Source organism: Triturus cristatus, chromosome 10, assembly GCF_964204655.1.
Source record: "Triturus cristatus chromosome 10, aTriCri1.1, whole genome shotgun sequence".
Lineage (NCBI taxonomy): Eukaryota > Metazoa > Chordata > Amphibia > Caudata > Salamandridae > Triturus > Triturus cristatus.
The window spans coordinates 258033451-258050579 of NC_140593.1; the positions used below are offsets into that span (position 1 = coordinate 258033451).

Consider the following 17129-nt stretch of genomic DNA (forward strand, 5'->3'; position numbering starts at 1 on the left):
TTTGTAATATAATATTTTGAAATAGGTGCACAAAGAAAAAAATCCCTGTGGTATGATCTTGAAGAGTCTAAACAAATCAGTGTGACTTGAGATGAGTTTAACTGCAGCTTAGATTATGCATGCAGCAGCACTAAGGGGCATATTAGCAAGGGCTGGAGATATAATTATCGCCGCTTTAGCGTCCGTTTTTGGGCAAAAAGCAGCAATAATTATATCGCAATATCATCAAGGACACCCTAGCGCGTGTTTCCTTATGTAGAGCTCGTTTTTTCACAGCCTCGCATCGCTAATGAGATGCAAACGAGGCATGGCTGTGAAAACAACACATGTTAATATCGTGAAGGCAGCTTCGCGATATTAACAAAGAGGTCTAGTGATAAAAAAAATCGCGCTACCTCAGCCTTAACTCAGGAATTTAACACCTGTTAAATTCCTGACTAAGGCATACTTTTAATGGGATATGGATTATGCTGATAGGACCACAGGGTCCTATCAGCAATGTTATCGCTGTTTTCAATGGAACATCGCTGGAAAACCTGCGATGTTCCATTGAAAACACCGCTATCGCTGAAATGTTATCGTCATAGTGCTATGCGTAGTAAATATAGCGTTATCATGGCGATAATATTCAGCGATAGCTGGCGATAATTTTTCTATCGCTATGAACGGCCAGCGATAATTATTGCTGGCCGTTGATAATATGCCCCTTATAGCGGTTGTATGTTTCTAAAATACTTGCCGGCTGGCGCAAAAGTATGATCCGCTGCAGTAGTAATTTAGAAAATTGAGAGACCAATAAAAGCCCATGTTTCCAACTCCTAGCCCCGGTTAGCTTTTTTTGTTCCTAGAACCATTTTTTTTTTTAACTGCAAGAGAATATTCTCTATAATAATTTTCATAAAAAAGGCAAGAGCCCTATGTTTTACCAGAGTAAAGAAAGAGATTTACTTACCCATATCTAAGGTACAATATTGCAGTCACATCAGTCTTAATAAAGCGCTTGTCTTCGCACAAAAAGTGGCAAGAGAAGTGGTATGGTTTGGTGGACCGTAATGGTGGTGCTGGGAGTGACTTTTTTTAGCCGCATTACTCATTTCCCATGATTCTGTTACAGAGGAGAGCCACGTAACAAAGTGTCCACGCAAGTCTCCCCGATCTCAGGAGACACAAAACACTCGGAAATGTGGCCCTGCATACAATATCTACATGTAAAAATGAGCGGAATGGATTCATGAGGTGGCACTTGTCATTAAAGTCTTTCATCACATCATAGTGAAAATGGTGGCTAACTGTGCTCCCTAGTGAGTTTTACAGTGTGATGGTTATTATATCTGGACCAGCAGTAGGTTTAGTGCTGTGAAGTAAAATGTGAAACATTTATGTAACTCTTATAAGGGAGGGCTGACACCTCATAAAAAGGTGTGTCATCTACAAATTTGCAACATAAAGAACAGGACTTGTCATAGGACGGGGACAGACTTTATTTTTCCATCTACGTTTATTTTGCAATTTATTGATTCCTTCACACGAGTAGACTACGTTTTTTTCCAATCTGACAACAATTACGAGCATTCTGAGTAATGTTGCATAATGTCCACCAAATTGCATAGGTCTTAGCCATCCTTTTCTTAAATTTTCTTGTGAATGGGAATTATTCATGCTAATGCAAACCTATCCTATATAAAAAATATAACTGCAGAACGTAATTACTGCATTTAAATAATGCACAAAGAAACTCATCACAATGGAATCTGGATTAAAAAACAAATAGAACTGAAGCACGATGCTGCTCTGTAGAGATCCCATTTTGGCAGGCTCTGAGAGCCTCATTTGTGAGAAGTGACGCATCGCTGCGTGAAAGCAGCGATGCGTCACTTCTCAGTGCGCCCTCCTTGCGACATGATGGATGCGTCATATTTACAGTATGACGCATCATGTCGCAAGGAGTTACCGTTAAAAAAGTTATGCAACTCCAGCAATGTGCCCTTTCACATGGGGCAAGCCCCATGTGAAAGTGCCTGCGTCAGTCTTACGCCTGCTGTGAGGCAGGCGTAACATATTGACACATTTGCACCCAAGAAGTGGCGCAGTGAAATCTTGTAGATTTCACTACATCACTTCTACGAAGCTTACTTACGTGGGAACGCTCATCCTACATACATTATACCTGACACAGGTATAATGCAGTGCAGGGGTTTACAAAGTGGCGTGTGTTTCTTTCTAAATATGGTGCAACAAGGTCCAATTTTTACGCCGCTGGTGCCGGCGGCGCAAAAGTGACGCAAGGACTCATAAAAGAGCCCTTGAGTCTTTATGTAAACTGTGGCTAAAGCCCTATATATCCTGTCCGGGGGACTACCAGGGATGCATTAATGTTGCTTATGGTTATCATTGTTCCACGCGTGGTAGGCTGGCCTGTGCAGCAGCAAGGCAGGATTTCAGAAATATACAGTAGCGGTCCGTGGAGGGAGTTCGGTGGGGCAGTGAGGCGTGGAGGGGGAGGGGCAGAGTGGGGAAATGTAAACACCGGAATATGGATGAATGGAGGTAAGTACACATTTAAATAAATAAAACAAATTTGCAGCGCGCGCAAAGGAATTTGTTTACATTTCCCCACTCTGCCCCTCCCCCGCCCCGCCTCACTGCCCCACCGAACTCCCTCCACGGACCGCTACTGCTCTTTAAACAGATAAAGATAGATATGCTGCTTCATTCGTGCAACACCCACCCAGTACCCTTCTCCTTTTATCATAAAATGTATTTCTTGTCTTCTGTAACTATGAAAAAATTTTACAAATATTACCTGAATAGGTTCAGTCTGGAGCATCTCTTAGGGCGACCTTCACCAACTCGGTTTGACCTCTAGAACACTGTACAACGACAACTAACATTAATAAAAATCCCAAAGCATGCTACCACGGAAAGACCACAAACGTTTGTTCATAAAGTATGAGTCTTGCTGCCAACCAAACGCTTTCCGTTACATGGGTCCATATAACCCTATTACTTATGGGATACTGGTGATACCTGTCGGAACAGAGAGGGAGGGGATCTGAATCATGCTACCGAGTAAATTCCATTTAATCCTCTATTCTGTAACTCCTGCCTCTTGTGAAATCTAAGTTTATTTCTTTAATTTATTCATCTGAGTCTCCCTTATGGGTGGTGCTCACAATTATCTTCCCAGTGACTAGCAATCAGGGCTATATTCATCTTCCACCTGCCCTCAACCTTATAAATGTTCAACTATTTTTCGATATTCAAACAGTAATAATTGGAGAACATCAGTTGACACTAGTTTGGCCAGTACAAAGCTTTCTGCGCGGTGGCCCATTATTGTAAGAACAACAAAGTGATGGAAGAAATGCATGCATTTTTCTCAGCCGCTGGCAATTGCTCAGGGCTGTAATCCAGACCATTTCTCAAAAACTGTGGGGCATATTTACCAGAATGGTGATGCAGGGCAGTGCAGCAAGTTACCTTGCTGTGCTGCAACACAGGAAAAGGGCATGAATGCATTGCATGTATCCATTATAGTGCATTCCTCTCCTTTCCCCTGCACTGGTGCCGATTAGGCCACCTAGCGCCAACGCAGGTACCCTTGCACCATCAAGGAGTGCTTACATTATAGGTAGAATTGTTTTTGTTCAGGATGGGGCACCTTCCTGCAAAAAACAATCCATAGGGGCATTTTCCTCTTCCTATGTGCGCTGCAGAATGCTCTTCTGCAGCACACATAGAAATAGAAAACAAGGAAGAGAAATAAAAATATTTCTCCTCGTTGCGCCTCACTTCGGGAGGCATAAGATGTTGAAGCATACCCAGATTTACAAGTCGTTGTAAATCTGGGAAAGGATCACAACCATGCAGCGGAACAGCCATCATTTGCACTGCATTGCATTACTACATATTTGTGATGCCATTAAAAGCCATGCACAGTGGGTTTTTGTAGCTTCATAAATATGACTTGGGGCTTTGTGTCATGAATGTACCACATTGCATGGTGAAAGCATGATGCAAGGCCCTCGTAAATATACCCCTGTGTCTTCCTAGACAGAGACCCTACTTATTCAAATCAGTCATGGCCCTGCTGCAATAGGAACAGTCCCATTCAATCTCCCAGGCAAGGATCCCTTCAGATGGGAAAACAGGCAACAAGGTATAGCTTGACTTCTATGGCTCAGTGAGCACAGACTCACATCTGGGCATATCTGTCACACTTAGGTCATCCACTGCAAAAAGAACAAGGTGATGGAAGCAATGCTTGAATTAATCTCAGCCACTGACAATTAATAGGGCAGCATTACAGACCATGAGTTTTCACCCACTGTGCCTTTTTAGAGAGAGATCTGCCTTATGCAAATCTGTATTGGGTTGCTTGTGTTCCAGTGCAGAGAGGACATGACTTGGGAGTTTAGACTGGACTGTTCTGATTTGAGCAGGACGAAAGCTGATTTGCATACCGCTCGGCCTAATCTGAGGTAGCATGGCAGGTAAAATACACAATGGACTGTGATGCAGCTTCAGTGATTCTGAGTGGTTGAGATTGGTTTGAGCATTTCACTAACCAACCTTTTGTTTCTTTTGTAAGAAAGCCTTTGTGTAAAACACATGCTTAGTTGATACTAGTTAGAAATTGGGTTACAGATTTACTGGGGTATGAGCCCTCATCAAGCATCAACCACAACTCTAGTCAGGTTAAGTGTCAGCCATACCCTAAATTAACATTTGCTCATCCCCTGCTTGCTTGGTACAGAGAAGAGTGGCTTAACTTAGAGTCTATGTGTAAAATACTTTAAACAGTAAAACCGTGAAGACACCACACAAATAGATTCCACACCAGGCTAGAGAAACAGAGCAACATTTCATAAATAAAACAAGACTAAAATGACAAATATCCAATTAGTAGAACCAGAGTTATGATTTTTCAAAGAATAAACTGCAATATAGCACCTAAAATCAAAAAGCGCCAATCACTGACAGCTGGTTGCGCAAGACTAGGTCTAAGTCAAAAGTTCAATCCGACCTTGGGTCAGACATAGTCCCAGGTTAGTCCTGCTGCAGTTTTACCTTCTCAGGAATTGTGACAAGAGTCCCGTTCACAGGGAAGAAGTTCGCCGGGCGCAAAGAGAGCTTTGCTGGCTATGATCATCATGGTACGATGAACAGGCTGGGCATCATTAACGGATGGCCTCAGACCTTGTGGTCGTGATCCACATGGGCGTACGATGCTGACTGTGTGAATACCTAAACTTGCGGCTGCTTGAGCTAGATTTGCTGCCAAGCAACAAGGTTCTAGAGCGAATGGGTTTGATCATGAAGAGCCCAAAAGCTTGTCTTCAAGAGCTTAAAACCTACTTTCAATGGTCAAGGCACCACTTTGGGGTCAGAAGCTTGTTGAAGACCGGTACAGGAGCTATGGAGACCCTGTTATGTCCCTGAGGCTCAGTTCAGGAGGCCAACAGACAAGCCCTTTGAGTCACTCTGGGGTCCTGGTTTCAAAATGGGTTTCAGGTCCAGTTCTTCCTCTCCATGCAAGAGGGCATCAAGTAGCAGGTCAGCAGAGCAAGGCAGCAACTTCTTTCGAGTGGTAGTCCTTTAAGAAGCAGAGCAGTCCTTCTTCCTGGCAGGATATCCACAGGTCCAGAGGTGAACGGAAGAGATGGTGTCTGAGGTCCAGTACTTATGCCCAGTGGTGTCTTTGAAGAGAGGTAGACTTCAGAAAAAGGCCTTGGAGTGCACAGAGGCCCTGCCCTTTCTGCCCTGGCTCCAGACTCACTACAAGGGGAATGTAGCCCTTTGCCTGGGTACAGGACCCATCCTATTAAGGTGTAAATGAGGCTGGATCCAACTCCACCCTCCCATCCTACCAGGATTGCCCATCAAGTCACACCGAAGCTCCAATTGTGTGTGGCTGTCTAGGGCAAATACATAAATCCCTGCTGTCACTCGCTCAGGACATGTGATCAGAGACAGGAAGAAGGTACTAACAGACTGGAGTAAGAAAATGCAACTTTCTAAAAGTGGCGTTTTTAGACTTGCAATTTAAAATTTGACTGCACCATAAGGTTGGGTTCTAAATTGTGATTCCAGAGACACCAAACTTGAAAAGTCTACTCTCAATTGGATATTACCCTTATACAATATAATAAAGTAATCGCAATGCTATCCTATGATATAGATGGGCCCTGTAGTAGTGAAAAACGACTTGAGGAGTTTCTCGCTGCCAGGACATGTAGAAACTTAAAAGGACGCATCTTGCATTTTAAATACAGTGCACCCTGCCCTCTGGGCTCTCCAGGGCCTACCCAAGGGTGACATGTATATTAAAAAGGAAAGTTTGGGCCTGACAAAAGGGTTATTTTGGTAGGCCGAAATGGCATTTAAAAACAGCACACACAGGCTCTGCAATGACAGGACTGAAACATGGTTACAGTCCTACTTGGGTGGGTGCCACAACCAGTGCTGCAGTATTTATTATACAGACCCTAGGCCCAAATAGTGCACTTTACTAGGGTCTTATAAGTAAATTAAATATGCCAGTTTGGGATAAGCCAATACTACCATGTTTAGAGGCGAGAGCACAAGCATTTTAGAACTTGGTTAGCAGTGGTAAAGTGCCAGCAAAAATGAATTTAGAAATAATAGGAGGAGGAAGGTAAAATGTTTGGGGATGAACCTATGAAAAGGGCCAGGTCCAACAATACTGCAGTGCCATAACGGATACTACACACAAGACAAAACAATGCAACCTAGATTTGCATTAAGCAACCAGGTTGCAGCATCAGTGCAGGTAATATGCTGTCACTGAATCCTGTTTGGCTCCTGTCATAAAACCTGCTTTGCTGTAAATAGAAAGTATTCTTTACATATGACTATAAATATAAACTTTTCTCTATTAATCATAAGCTCAGTTTATGTGGGCAAGTCACAAAGACATTTGCCGGTGTTTAGAGTAATACATTTGTAATGCTGGTTTTACTCAAATACAATTCACATAATTAAGGGATCAGGTGTACACATGTTCTATCTATCATGTGAGAAGTGCTCTACTGACAGAGCCTGATTCACAAAGGTAAACTTACACTTTTGTGTAAGTTTGTTTGCTATTCACAAAGGGATCAACGAGTAATATCTTTACTAGTGTGGAGTCTCTGCACATATAAAAATACTTTTTTGTATGTGGAAGTATCTGCACTACTAAATATATCACTAGTAAATCTTTTTGAAGAGCAAACAATCATAAACTTTCACAAAATTGTAAATTTACCTTTGTAAGTCAGCCCACAGTTTGTAGAACTAAGCACACAGTCATACATTTTAGATGTAAGTGGGACAGTGTCAAGAGGGAATGCCTGGAAAATAGGAAATATCAATTGGAAGGTGGAAGAGAAAATGAAAAAATAGGAGAAACAAAGGGGTGGATATGCAAATGTACACCTATAAAAGATTTCAGTTGTAATTCACAAAAAGTGCACCACGTTGCTCCAGCAGTACATCCATCTAAAATGTATTCCTGTCAATTGTCAGAGTAAATCAGACACCCCATATGGCCACTCACAGGTACTTTAATAGAATCTCACAGTATTCAGTGGTGGTACGGAATAGTACTGCCATCATAAAGACCTATACTTAAAAAATAAATGGTCATATAACTTTAATAACCGCAGACACGTATGAAAACACATAGTAAAATACTCAAAAGAAAATTAAAAAATGCAAGTAATCAAAGAAGTTAAAATGGCTCCAGTCTGCCATATATATTACATTGTAAAGATGAAAATCTAACAGATGCAAACACAGAAAAGTAAACATGTTTTAAATGTTATTTCATGTAAAAAAATGCTTGGCTCATCTCACATATAACTCTGATGCACCCACCTTCAAAAACACATCATAAAAAAATGGATCTTACAAAAATATAGACACACACACATCTGTAGCTGAGTTTGGCTACAAGAGGTCTTGCAGCACAAGTCAAGGATGAATATCAGGTGTCTTATCTTGCTCAGATGCCTATTTCTATGTTAAGCTCATTGTCCTACATAGTGTAGGCAGCAATCTCTGCTCATGATATGTAGAACTACATTTAGCATAATTAAGTCTAAAATACTACAGTATGATACTGGCAGTAAATTTACAATCATATTTGAGCTGTGGGTTTCCCCGTCCACTCATGTCAAAGGGAAAGAGATACATATGCCTTCTCCTCCCACTACTCATCTAAATCTCCTGCCGGCATTGCTGAATTGCATCTGGTAGAGATTTATGCTCATGTGTAGGTAAAAAACTATGTGTTTAGGGGTTTCCTGACGTATATTTAACCTTGTGAATCAGGTCCTATATTATTTGTAAATGACCTAACTAAACACAACATCAATCGTATCTCATCTGGTGTTGGGAAATAATGCTTTTTTTGGTGCTTTTATGAAATCTTCCTGAGTATATGTTTTTATGAACTGTGCAAGAGAATGTTTACATTCTTCAAAGTTCATTATTTCTTGAACAGTTGTTTTAATGTACAAACATTTCCATTTATGCATTATTTCCATTTATGAATTATTTCTTAGACCCCTCTTAAATAATGTTGTATATATGAACTATGAATTGTAATGTTGCAAAATATTGAAATCCAATATATTAATTTAGTAAAATATATATTGATTGATAGCTCATTGATTAGGAATATATGTGTGAATAATTAAACCATAGAACATGAATATTTAAAGGCTCATTAGACCTTAGAAGGATTGGAGGTCCATGAAAAGTAAGTGGTTCCCTATTCTGCTAAGTTTTATGCTATCTCATTTAAAGATGGGAACTTCCAGTTTACCACCTGTGAGCCCCCCATTAGTTAAAGACAGGGTCCTATAGGATTTCCACCTTTAACGCATTGTGAGGTCCATCAAATGCAGAAGTGTCCTCTCATAACTTATTGTGTTTGTCCAAGTGTGTCTTGTGAGGCAGGCAGAAAAAGAAGATAGAGTGACCCAAGCGCAGGCAGAACACCCCTTGCATATCAGGGTCATTACTTTGTTTTTTTTCACAAACAAGCTTCCGCTTTTGGAGTTCGTTTAACTAAAAGCTAGCTGGAAAAAACACAGCGTCTCCTCACCATTAATTTCTGATGAAAGTGCTCCCTCTGGATCAGCAGAAGCATTTTCATGAGATAGTGACTGCTACTACAACAGGCTACAGTGTGGGGTGCGGGGGACAGGCCTCCTCCCCAACTATGGCCTTGATGTACTGTCCACCAGTGCATAAATAACTCCCTCGGAGTTAATACACTCTGATTATGCCATGTGCAACTTTAATTTAATTGCAGAATGTTTGTTCCTTTTCTTTTCAAGGCTAGGGCTGGTCGCACCACAATTTTGATTGCTCATCGCCTTTCCACAGTGAAGACAGCTGACGTCATTGCAGGATTTGAAAATGGGATTATTGTCGAGCAAGGTTCACACAGTGAACTCATGGAGAAAAAAGGAGTCTATTACTCTCTTGTGATGCAACAGGTAATTATAAACAAATGTTGATATAACACGGTGAAGAAAGTAATACCATCACGAAATATTGTCAATTGTTTCCTATTACTGGTGTGTGTTGTAATCATATTGTACCAATAATAAGAAAATGGCTACACTTACATATTACAATCCAGTTGTGAGGTCAGAGTACCAGCAGGGCAGTCTCCTGTTGCTGTTAGTCCACAATGGCAGGACAAATTTATGACAGCCTTACCAAACGTCAGCATCCTAAGTCAGTGTGAAGAATGTCTATACGTAGTTATAGTTATGTTAGTGAAATGTTCAAATAACACCATTGGCATTAATGATGAGAGTACACAAGTTCCGTCCATATTGTCCCTTCATGCATCTCAAAGGTCACCTTTCAAAAAGAGTTAAAGGCTTCTTAAAATCCAAACGTTGTACATATAACTTAATCTGCAGCTGTCATTTTGGAGTGGGAAATTTAGGAAAAGCTGTGAACATTACCAACATGTTACATCGAGTCTCCAGCATGATGGTTCATTTTTAGACAACAATTAGCAGTCTAACTTGTAACACAATCAAAATCTAAAGAAAGGAAAACAATACCACTGTGCAACAATAATTGCTTGAGACGGCAACAAGAGCGAGCCTACAGGTAGTTCTCTGGTATAAATATTGCCTCCATTTTTGACACGCACGTATACCAATACGAACCAATCAGCTCACATGTATCCAAGCTATACTGCGTGACTGCTGGCACAACAATAGGACCATACAAACATGAGAGTATTACCTTACAGGCCATAGAATATGTAAATATAAACAGCTAAATGACCAAAAAGGAATGAGATGGTTATGGTATATACAAAATTATAGTTTTCAGAAAAAACTCAAACACAATATGTCTGCAAATAAATATAATTAGACCAAAAACGTAACTGAAATCACAATTCAGCATGCCATATTTGACTGTAAATTCGCCAACAATGACTATAGATTGTCTATTAACCAGGAAACTTGTAAGAATAAAGTGAGAAGGCTTAGTCTGTTCGACTTTGGGCACCCATAATCAAAATTTGGACAAAAAAGTGATCATTTGCACCATTTTGTTATAGTGAAATGCTGGCTAGGTGGAGTACTACAAACAACAACATGCTGTCAATTGTCAGCCAAATAACTTACATTTAAATAAATAACATTAATTGTGAGAACAAAATTATCAGGATAGGTACATCACAAGGGATGTACCAAAGATGACAAAATGCCTTACCAGGGTAAGCAGAATACTGGGTATCAAGGAGGTCAAAGATTCCATACAGTACTAGAGATGTAAAGGAAACACATACAACAGAACTATATGTACAGTAACAGAGATTAATACAGTCTGAACCTACTTATTCCTAAAAATATTTAAATAGACCTTAATAGAATTACCCTAGTGCGAATTGTGAATCAGTATTATAGTGAACAATGACCAAAGACTCACTTAAATACAGAGAGTAAGATTTTACTGAACTGATAATAAGTGGTGCAATAATTTGTCAGATTTGAGACCAACTTTTCTGATCACAAGCAATAAATATTTAGGATTTAATTTTTATTAAGTCTATGCTATGAAAACTACATTTAAAATTAGTATCTGTGAAGGTACAAGTATGTGTTTTCAAAGGATTTAGAGCATCTTTATTTCTATTTTTACATGCCCTTCTCATATTCTTGTATTCTTATTCGTAACTGTTGTGTAGTACTACCTATGTGTACTCTGTTGCAACCACAACAAATGATGTACAATACGTAGGAACTTGAACAATTCTTAACATTTTGTTGGACTATTTCCACAAGGAGCAGGGTCAAGACTGATTTGCATATGACTGGTTCTGAACTGGGGTGGCATGGTGAGCAAAAGAACGATGGATTGAACCCAGATCTCTCTACTGGGGGTGAATAGTTGATTTATTCCACATTGAGCCTATCATTTGTGTGTCGTTTGCTTTCTCGCCATAAGTGCACTGGGAATCCATCCGTGGGTCCCAGGCTCACTGGCTCACTGTGCTAATGGATTCAAGCTAGCCTGGCTGATGAGTGGTGATACCCTGAAACCAGTCCCAGGATGCTTGTTTCTGGTCCAGGGAGGACCTGGTTTGGTAGTTCGAGGAGCAGGTTCAAGACTGATTTGCATATGTATGGGTCTGAACTAGGGTTGCATGGTGAGCAAAAGAACAATGGATTTAACCCAGATCTCTTGACTGGGGTGAATGTTTGATTTGTTCCACATTCAGCCTATCATTTGTGTGTCTTTTGCTATCTCACCATAAGTGCACTGGGAATCCATCCGTGGGTCCCAGGCTCACTGTGCTACTGGATTCAAGCTAGCCTGGCTGATGAGGGGTGATACCCTGAAACCAGTCCCAGGATGATTGTTTCTGGCCCAGGGAGGACCTGGCTTGGCAGCTCGAGGAGCAGGTTCAAGACTGATTTGCATATGTCTGGGTCTAAACTGGGGTGGCATAATGAGCAAAAGAACAATGTATGTAGCCCAGATCTCTTGACTGGGGATGAATGTTTGATTTGTTCTGCATTCCGTCCACCATTTGTGTCTTTGGCTTTCTTACACCTAGAAGCAGGACCTCTGTTTTTTTGGTTTTGCATCAAAAATGTGCACCCGAACTTAGGAAGCAGTTGGTCCTGCTAAATTGCATGGTTTAATTAAAGTTGCAGCCTGTCATATCTATTCAAGGAATGCATTTCCTTTTCTCATGAAACTTTTCGAACTGCTGCCTTCTTGGGACTGCTTAGAATGCTGTCAAAGATGTACATCATAAATGCATCTCCCTGAAATGTTAACAATTTTATGAAGTTTCTCCATTCTATACTCCCACAGCTGCTGCATATATTACTTATCTATCTTATGTTTTTCTCTCAACAGTAGCAATTTCTTAGAAGAAGAGAGATATTGCACAATGGTTGTGTCATGATCACCCAACCCATTCAGGAATTCCAGATGTTTCACTGCCAAGTCTAAGAGTGTGATTGCTCTGGCTAGTAAAATCTCTGTTGGGAAAGGGCTGCATTACAGCTCATTCCATTTGCCAGCTCCCATCTGACCCTCTAAAATGGATTAGGGAAGATTTCATACTGCTCTGCTAGTCGACAATCCAATGCCCCCCACCCAAGCCAACCTCCTCCCATTACCTCTGTCCCACACCATGCTCCCAAGCTCACACTTAGCATATGCTCAGAATAGTTATTAAATGTGAGAGTTATTTCCTATTGAGCATGGAATTTGTGTTGAGTATAGCTTTGTAAAACTGTGTTTGCACTGTTATTCCCCATTCCATTGGGACTAACTCATTATCACAGTAAATTCACAGAGAAACGTGGGCCAGTATCAATAATTCTGTACACCCAGCGTTCAGTCATAGAATTTTGTATTCATCCTAATCTGAGCATCATCCTATGTTCTACCCAAGCACTATCCACTAAAAAGCACTGGTTATTCACATTCCTCTATTAAAAACAGTGCATTTTTGTATCTTGTTTAACAAAGTTTCCTTTTCAATATTTCAGAACAGTGGCAATGTGAGCAAAACATTCTTAAACAGGAGAGTCATGCTGAATGTTTCTTCTAGGTCAATTAACTTACTAGCTACGTCATCATTTTTGCATCATACTCAAATGCCCCACTTGTTTTTTTTCTTGAAAGAGTGTTTATTTGTTGTGAAATAGTATAAAAATGTTGCTTCATGAAATTCGATCTTGCAAATTTAGTTGTATTTATTTTGTAGATGTTTTCCCAATCTGTCTGTAATTGTCAAGTAACTATTTACAAAGCTTAATGTCCACCATAAAATGTTTTTCATTTTCTGTAAGGTTCTGTCTGTGGGAAAGTGCCTCTTTTTGTGTGGTCACCTCCAATGTTTGTGACTGATGTTGCAAATGTTTGGACTCTTCACTGGGCACTGTTAATCAGGTAACAGTGCTTGTGCTCTGACCCTCAAACATGTTGAAATTGTCTAACCCCTAATTGGCATATTTAACTTTGCCATAAGGCCATAGTATATGTACAGCCATGTCATGGAAAGTTAAGTGTGCCCTATGTATTACAGCTCTACTGTGCCCTCCGCTAGAGTGGCCATGCAAATATGTCTCCAGGCCTGCCATTATAGCCTGGTAGCTGTAGTTTAAACCTGCATCCCATATTGTCAAAATCAGAGTTTTTGAAATCAGAAAACCTTCTTATAAATACGAATAAGTCTCCACTATGTATGCCTAACAGCCCACAATGCCGTGAGGACATGGAGAAATGAAATTACCATTTCTTCTCAGGACTAGGACCCATAAGCTATTTTCACTACAGGAAGACTGGCTGCTCTATAGAGAAACACTTGGAAGCAGTATTAAATATTGAAACCTCTATCTCTGAATTGAGACTAGAAATATGGTGAAACCGTTCTTTTCAATGGTGAAGTTGTATTTGCAGTAAATATTAAGGAAAATTAACTTATCTCCGCCAGAAGCTCGTTGAGGGTAATTTGCTTTAGCTCTCTAGCAGTGGCCCAGTGAGTGCTAAGCCCCGATGAGATTTTGAGGTGTGACAACTGCTCCCAGCCCAGAGATAAATGCCTAGGCATGGGAGAGGGGAGGTTTTTGTTCCTCAAGTACGAAGACCAGTTGGTTTTTACTTAGGAAAATTTGCTATAAAGGGGCTTTCTCGGTCACAAATATATATCAGATGCCTCCTGGAAAGGCCCCTTCTTTTGCATTCCCATTTACAAAGATACTAAGCACAGTGGCAAGAGCTGCCATCAGAATTGGTTTGGAGTGACCTCTTATTAAACTGGCCACTCCTCAAGGTGGGCACACACCTTTCTCTGTCTTAGATTTAGTGAATGAGGGGCACCATGAGATTGTTTGCAGTAGGGAACATGGGAATTGCTCTAAAAGTTGGAAGAGTGGTCCTAGTGAAGGTTTTCTCTATTGGATAGGGATAGGCCTGAGGTCCCCACACAATTAAGCAATGGCACTCAAACACCTTATTCAGAACACTACTGGACCCAGGGAAAAGCAGAAGTCTGGAGCAGCAGTCTGTGACCTAAGAAGAGCCATGAAGGACACCATTCCTTTGTTTTTCCACTCAAGCACCAAACTCAGTGGGGAAGAGCTGCCCTAAGAACTTGTTTGGAGTGACCATAGAGGAGGAGTTGCTCATTACCCTGGGAAAACATCTTAAGGCACATAGGCTGTGCAAAAGGGGAGAAGGGTATCTCCAGCTTGGATTTAGAAAGATAGGGGCACTGTGTGATTCTTTGCAGTAGGGCACACAAGAACTGCTGCAAAGGTGTGTAGGGCCATAGGGCCACCCCAGGGAACCTTTGACCTTTTGGTTAGGTAGGGTCTAGGAGTCATCCTCACCCACAAGTTAAATCTAGGCACGCGAACAACATCTTTCGAACACATCTAGAACTGAAGGGCGCTGGATCTGCTTTCTAAGTCCTAAAAGGAACCCTGAACTACTGGCCTGCTCCAGTGGGTCTGGTGGGGCTACAGGGCTAGGAGTGCCTTTCTTCTGTCATTGGTTTCCTGTGAAAATTCCACAGCTATGCAGATCTTTTGCCCCTAGTGGTCATAGGGGCCTTGTGAACGGGCCACAGTTAGCAGCTGCCGCACTTGCTCATGCAGGAGGAAGCAGACTATAATGGGGCGATGTTACCCCATTTAGTCCTGTTGCACAAAGCCCATAAGGTGCGCCCACTGGAGTTCCAGTGGTGGGGTGAAGGTCAGGCCAGTGAAGGGAGGTGGAGACCCTTGAAGAACCACCTAAGGTCCCCGCCCTAAGCACGTTTTGTAAAACCAAAGAAGCAGACATTGTCTCTGTGGCTTCTGTCCTCTAAGTCAGTGATCTTGGTCCTGCGATATAAGAGCTCCTGGTCCCTCTTCGGAACAGTGTTGAGGTGGTCTTCTGCAGCCATGAGCCAGTGCTCCATCCGATCTACCCAGTCCTGGAAGCCTGATATGTCCAAGCAGATGGTTTTGGCCACAAGGTCTGATACTTTAGAGTTCACTCCTTCCAGACGTCGACGTACACACGTAATGTGCTCCATGACGGTTTCCTGCTGTGAGCTTGTGGAGTTATTGCAGGTGCTCACCGTCTTGTTGTCATGGTATGATGTTGAGTGACTGTCTCTGAGATGAGCAGCTGTTGAGTGGTTTTGCTGGTGGATTTGCCAGATGGCATCTCCAGTTCTGGGGCAGGCCTGTGAGGAGTAGAGTGGGGGGTGCTGGAGCTTCTTTCCCCTCGATTCCCCACCACCGGTCGGGACCCAGGTCAGGCAAGGCCTCCTCTCTTCAGTCCTAGCTGATGCCATGCCAGTTCTTGTCCGGTAGCCAGCCACTCTCTCATCAGCGAGGCACAAAGTTCTGTGGATATTTTCATCTGCCCATCCCTGGCCTCCTTTGTCAGCCCACTGCTAGGGGTGGGTATGCATATTGCAGGCCACTTACTCAGGTGTGGCCCCATTCATCGCGTTACTATGCTGCTTCTGGGCGGGCCTCCGGTAATCGCTGTTCGGTGGCCAGCGGCCTAGTAGAAGGTGCTGTGGCCCCTGGCTCTAGGGGTGATAGGGTAGTGTGGGGTGCCCCAAAGACCTCGCTCCTGGGGATGATTTTTGGAGTTAAGTCTCAGGTGTGGTGTAGGGGGGATGAAGGGGTAGGGCACCCACCTGGTTCCCTTATGGCCATGCAGTGACCCCCAGGTACTACACTGACCGTTGCCTGTGCTGGTTGCGATGCTGCACCCTGCATTCATCACTGGCTCCTCTGTCCCATTTCAAGGTGGCTGCTGGCTTTTTCCCGTCCTCACCCATAGCCTCAGCAGGCTCATTTGTGCACTGTAGTAGCAGGCCTCGCCAATCCCAGGGAGTGCTTCACAGTGGTGTACTTTAAAATGTTGCTTTTCAAAGTGTTGGTCAGCTTCTGTTGTCTGATTCTTTCCGTGGTGAGCTCCCATCATTGTTGCTCCTGCACCCCAGGAGTGTAAGGGTGTGCCTATAGTCTGGGGCCCTTGTCTGGGTAGATTCCCTGTACATCTTCTCTTTTTGGGTGGGTAAGGGACCTCGCCGGGCTCCAAAGCACTCGGGTAAAGGGTCCTCCATGTCTCTCACTGGTAGAGGGGGATAGTTGGTGAGCCCCCCTCTGGTAGCTGAATTTAGGAGTGAGAGGGTTTAACCCCAGTTCGCTGCAGGTCCTAGGCATGGCCCTCCTCTCTATTGAGAAGATGGAGGCCTGTTCACCTTCCCCCACTTGACCAGCCTCTGTGCCTTTGTCAAGGGGGTGCGGATCTTGTGGTGGGCTGCCCTCCGATTGCTGTGACTGTAATGGGTTGCCTCATTTGTTTTTGACAATCCGGTTTGAACCTCTCCAACCTGTTATCAAGATGACAGCCAGGACCCTTTCTCCACCTCAGCCTACCTCTGTCTAGTGGTTGCCGGGGGTGGGGGGTAATGCCGCTCCTCTCTGCCGCTGGGGGAGATATGGGCATGTGAACCATGTAGGCCAGAAGGTAACTGTACCCGGGCCCTGCTATGAGTGCCCCACGTAACTGCAGTGGGGTGGGTGCAGAGGTGTCTGTGGCTGGCAGGGTAC

At 42.6% G+C, this 17129-nt stretch overlaps 1 protein-coding gene across 1 annotated transcript in view; it reads left to right on the forward strand.

Moving 5' to 3' along the window:
* Positions 1–17129, forward strand: part of ABCB5 (ATP binding cassette subfamily B member 5) — an 837677-nt gene that overhangs the window by 542889 nt on the left and 277659 nt on the right. The window contains exon 16 of the mRNA XM_085630938.1: positions 9351–9512. Within this exon, the coding sequence (XP_085487064.1) occupies positions 9351–9512 (162 nt within the window). The remainder of the gene's footprint in view (positions 1–9350; positions 9513–17129) is intronic.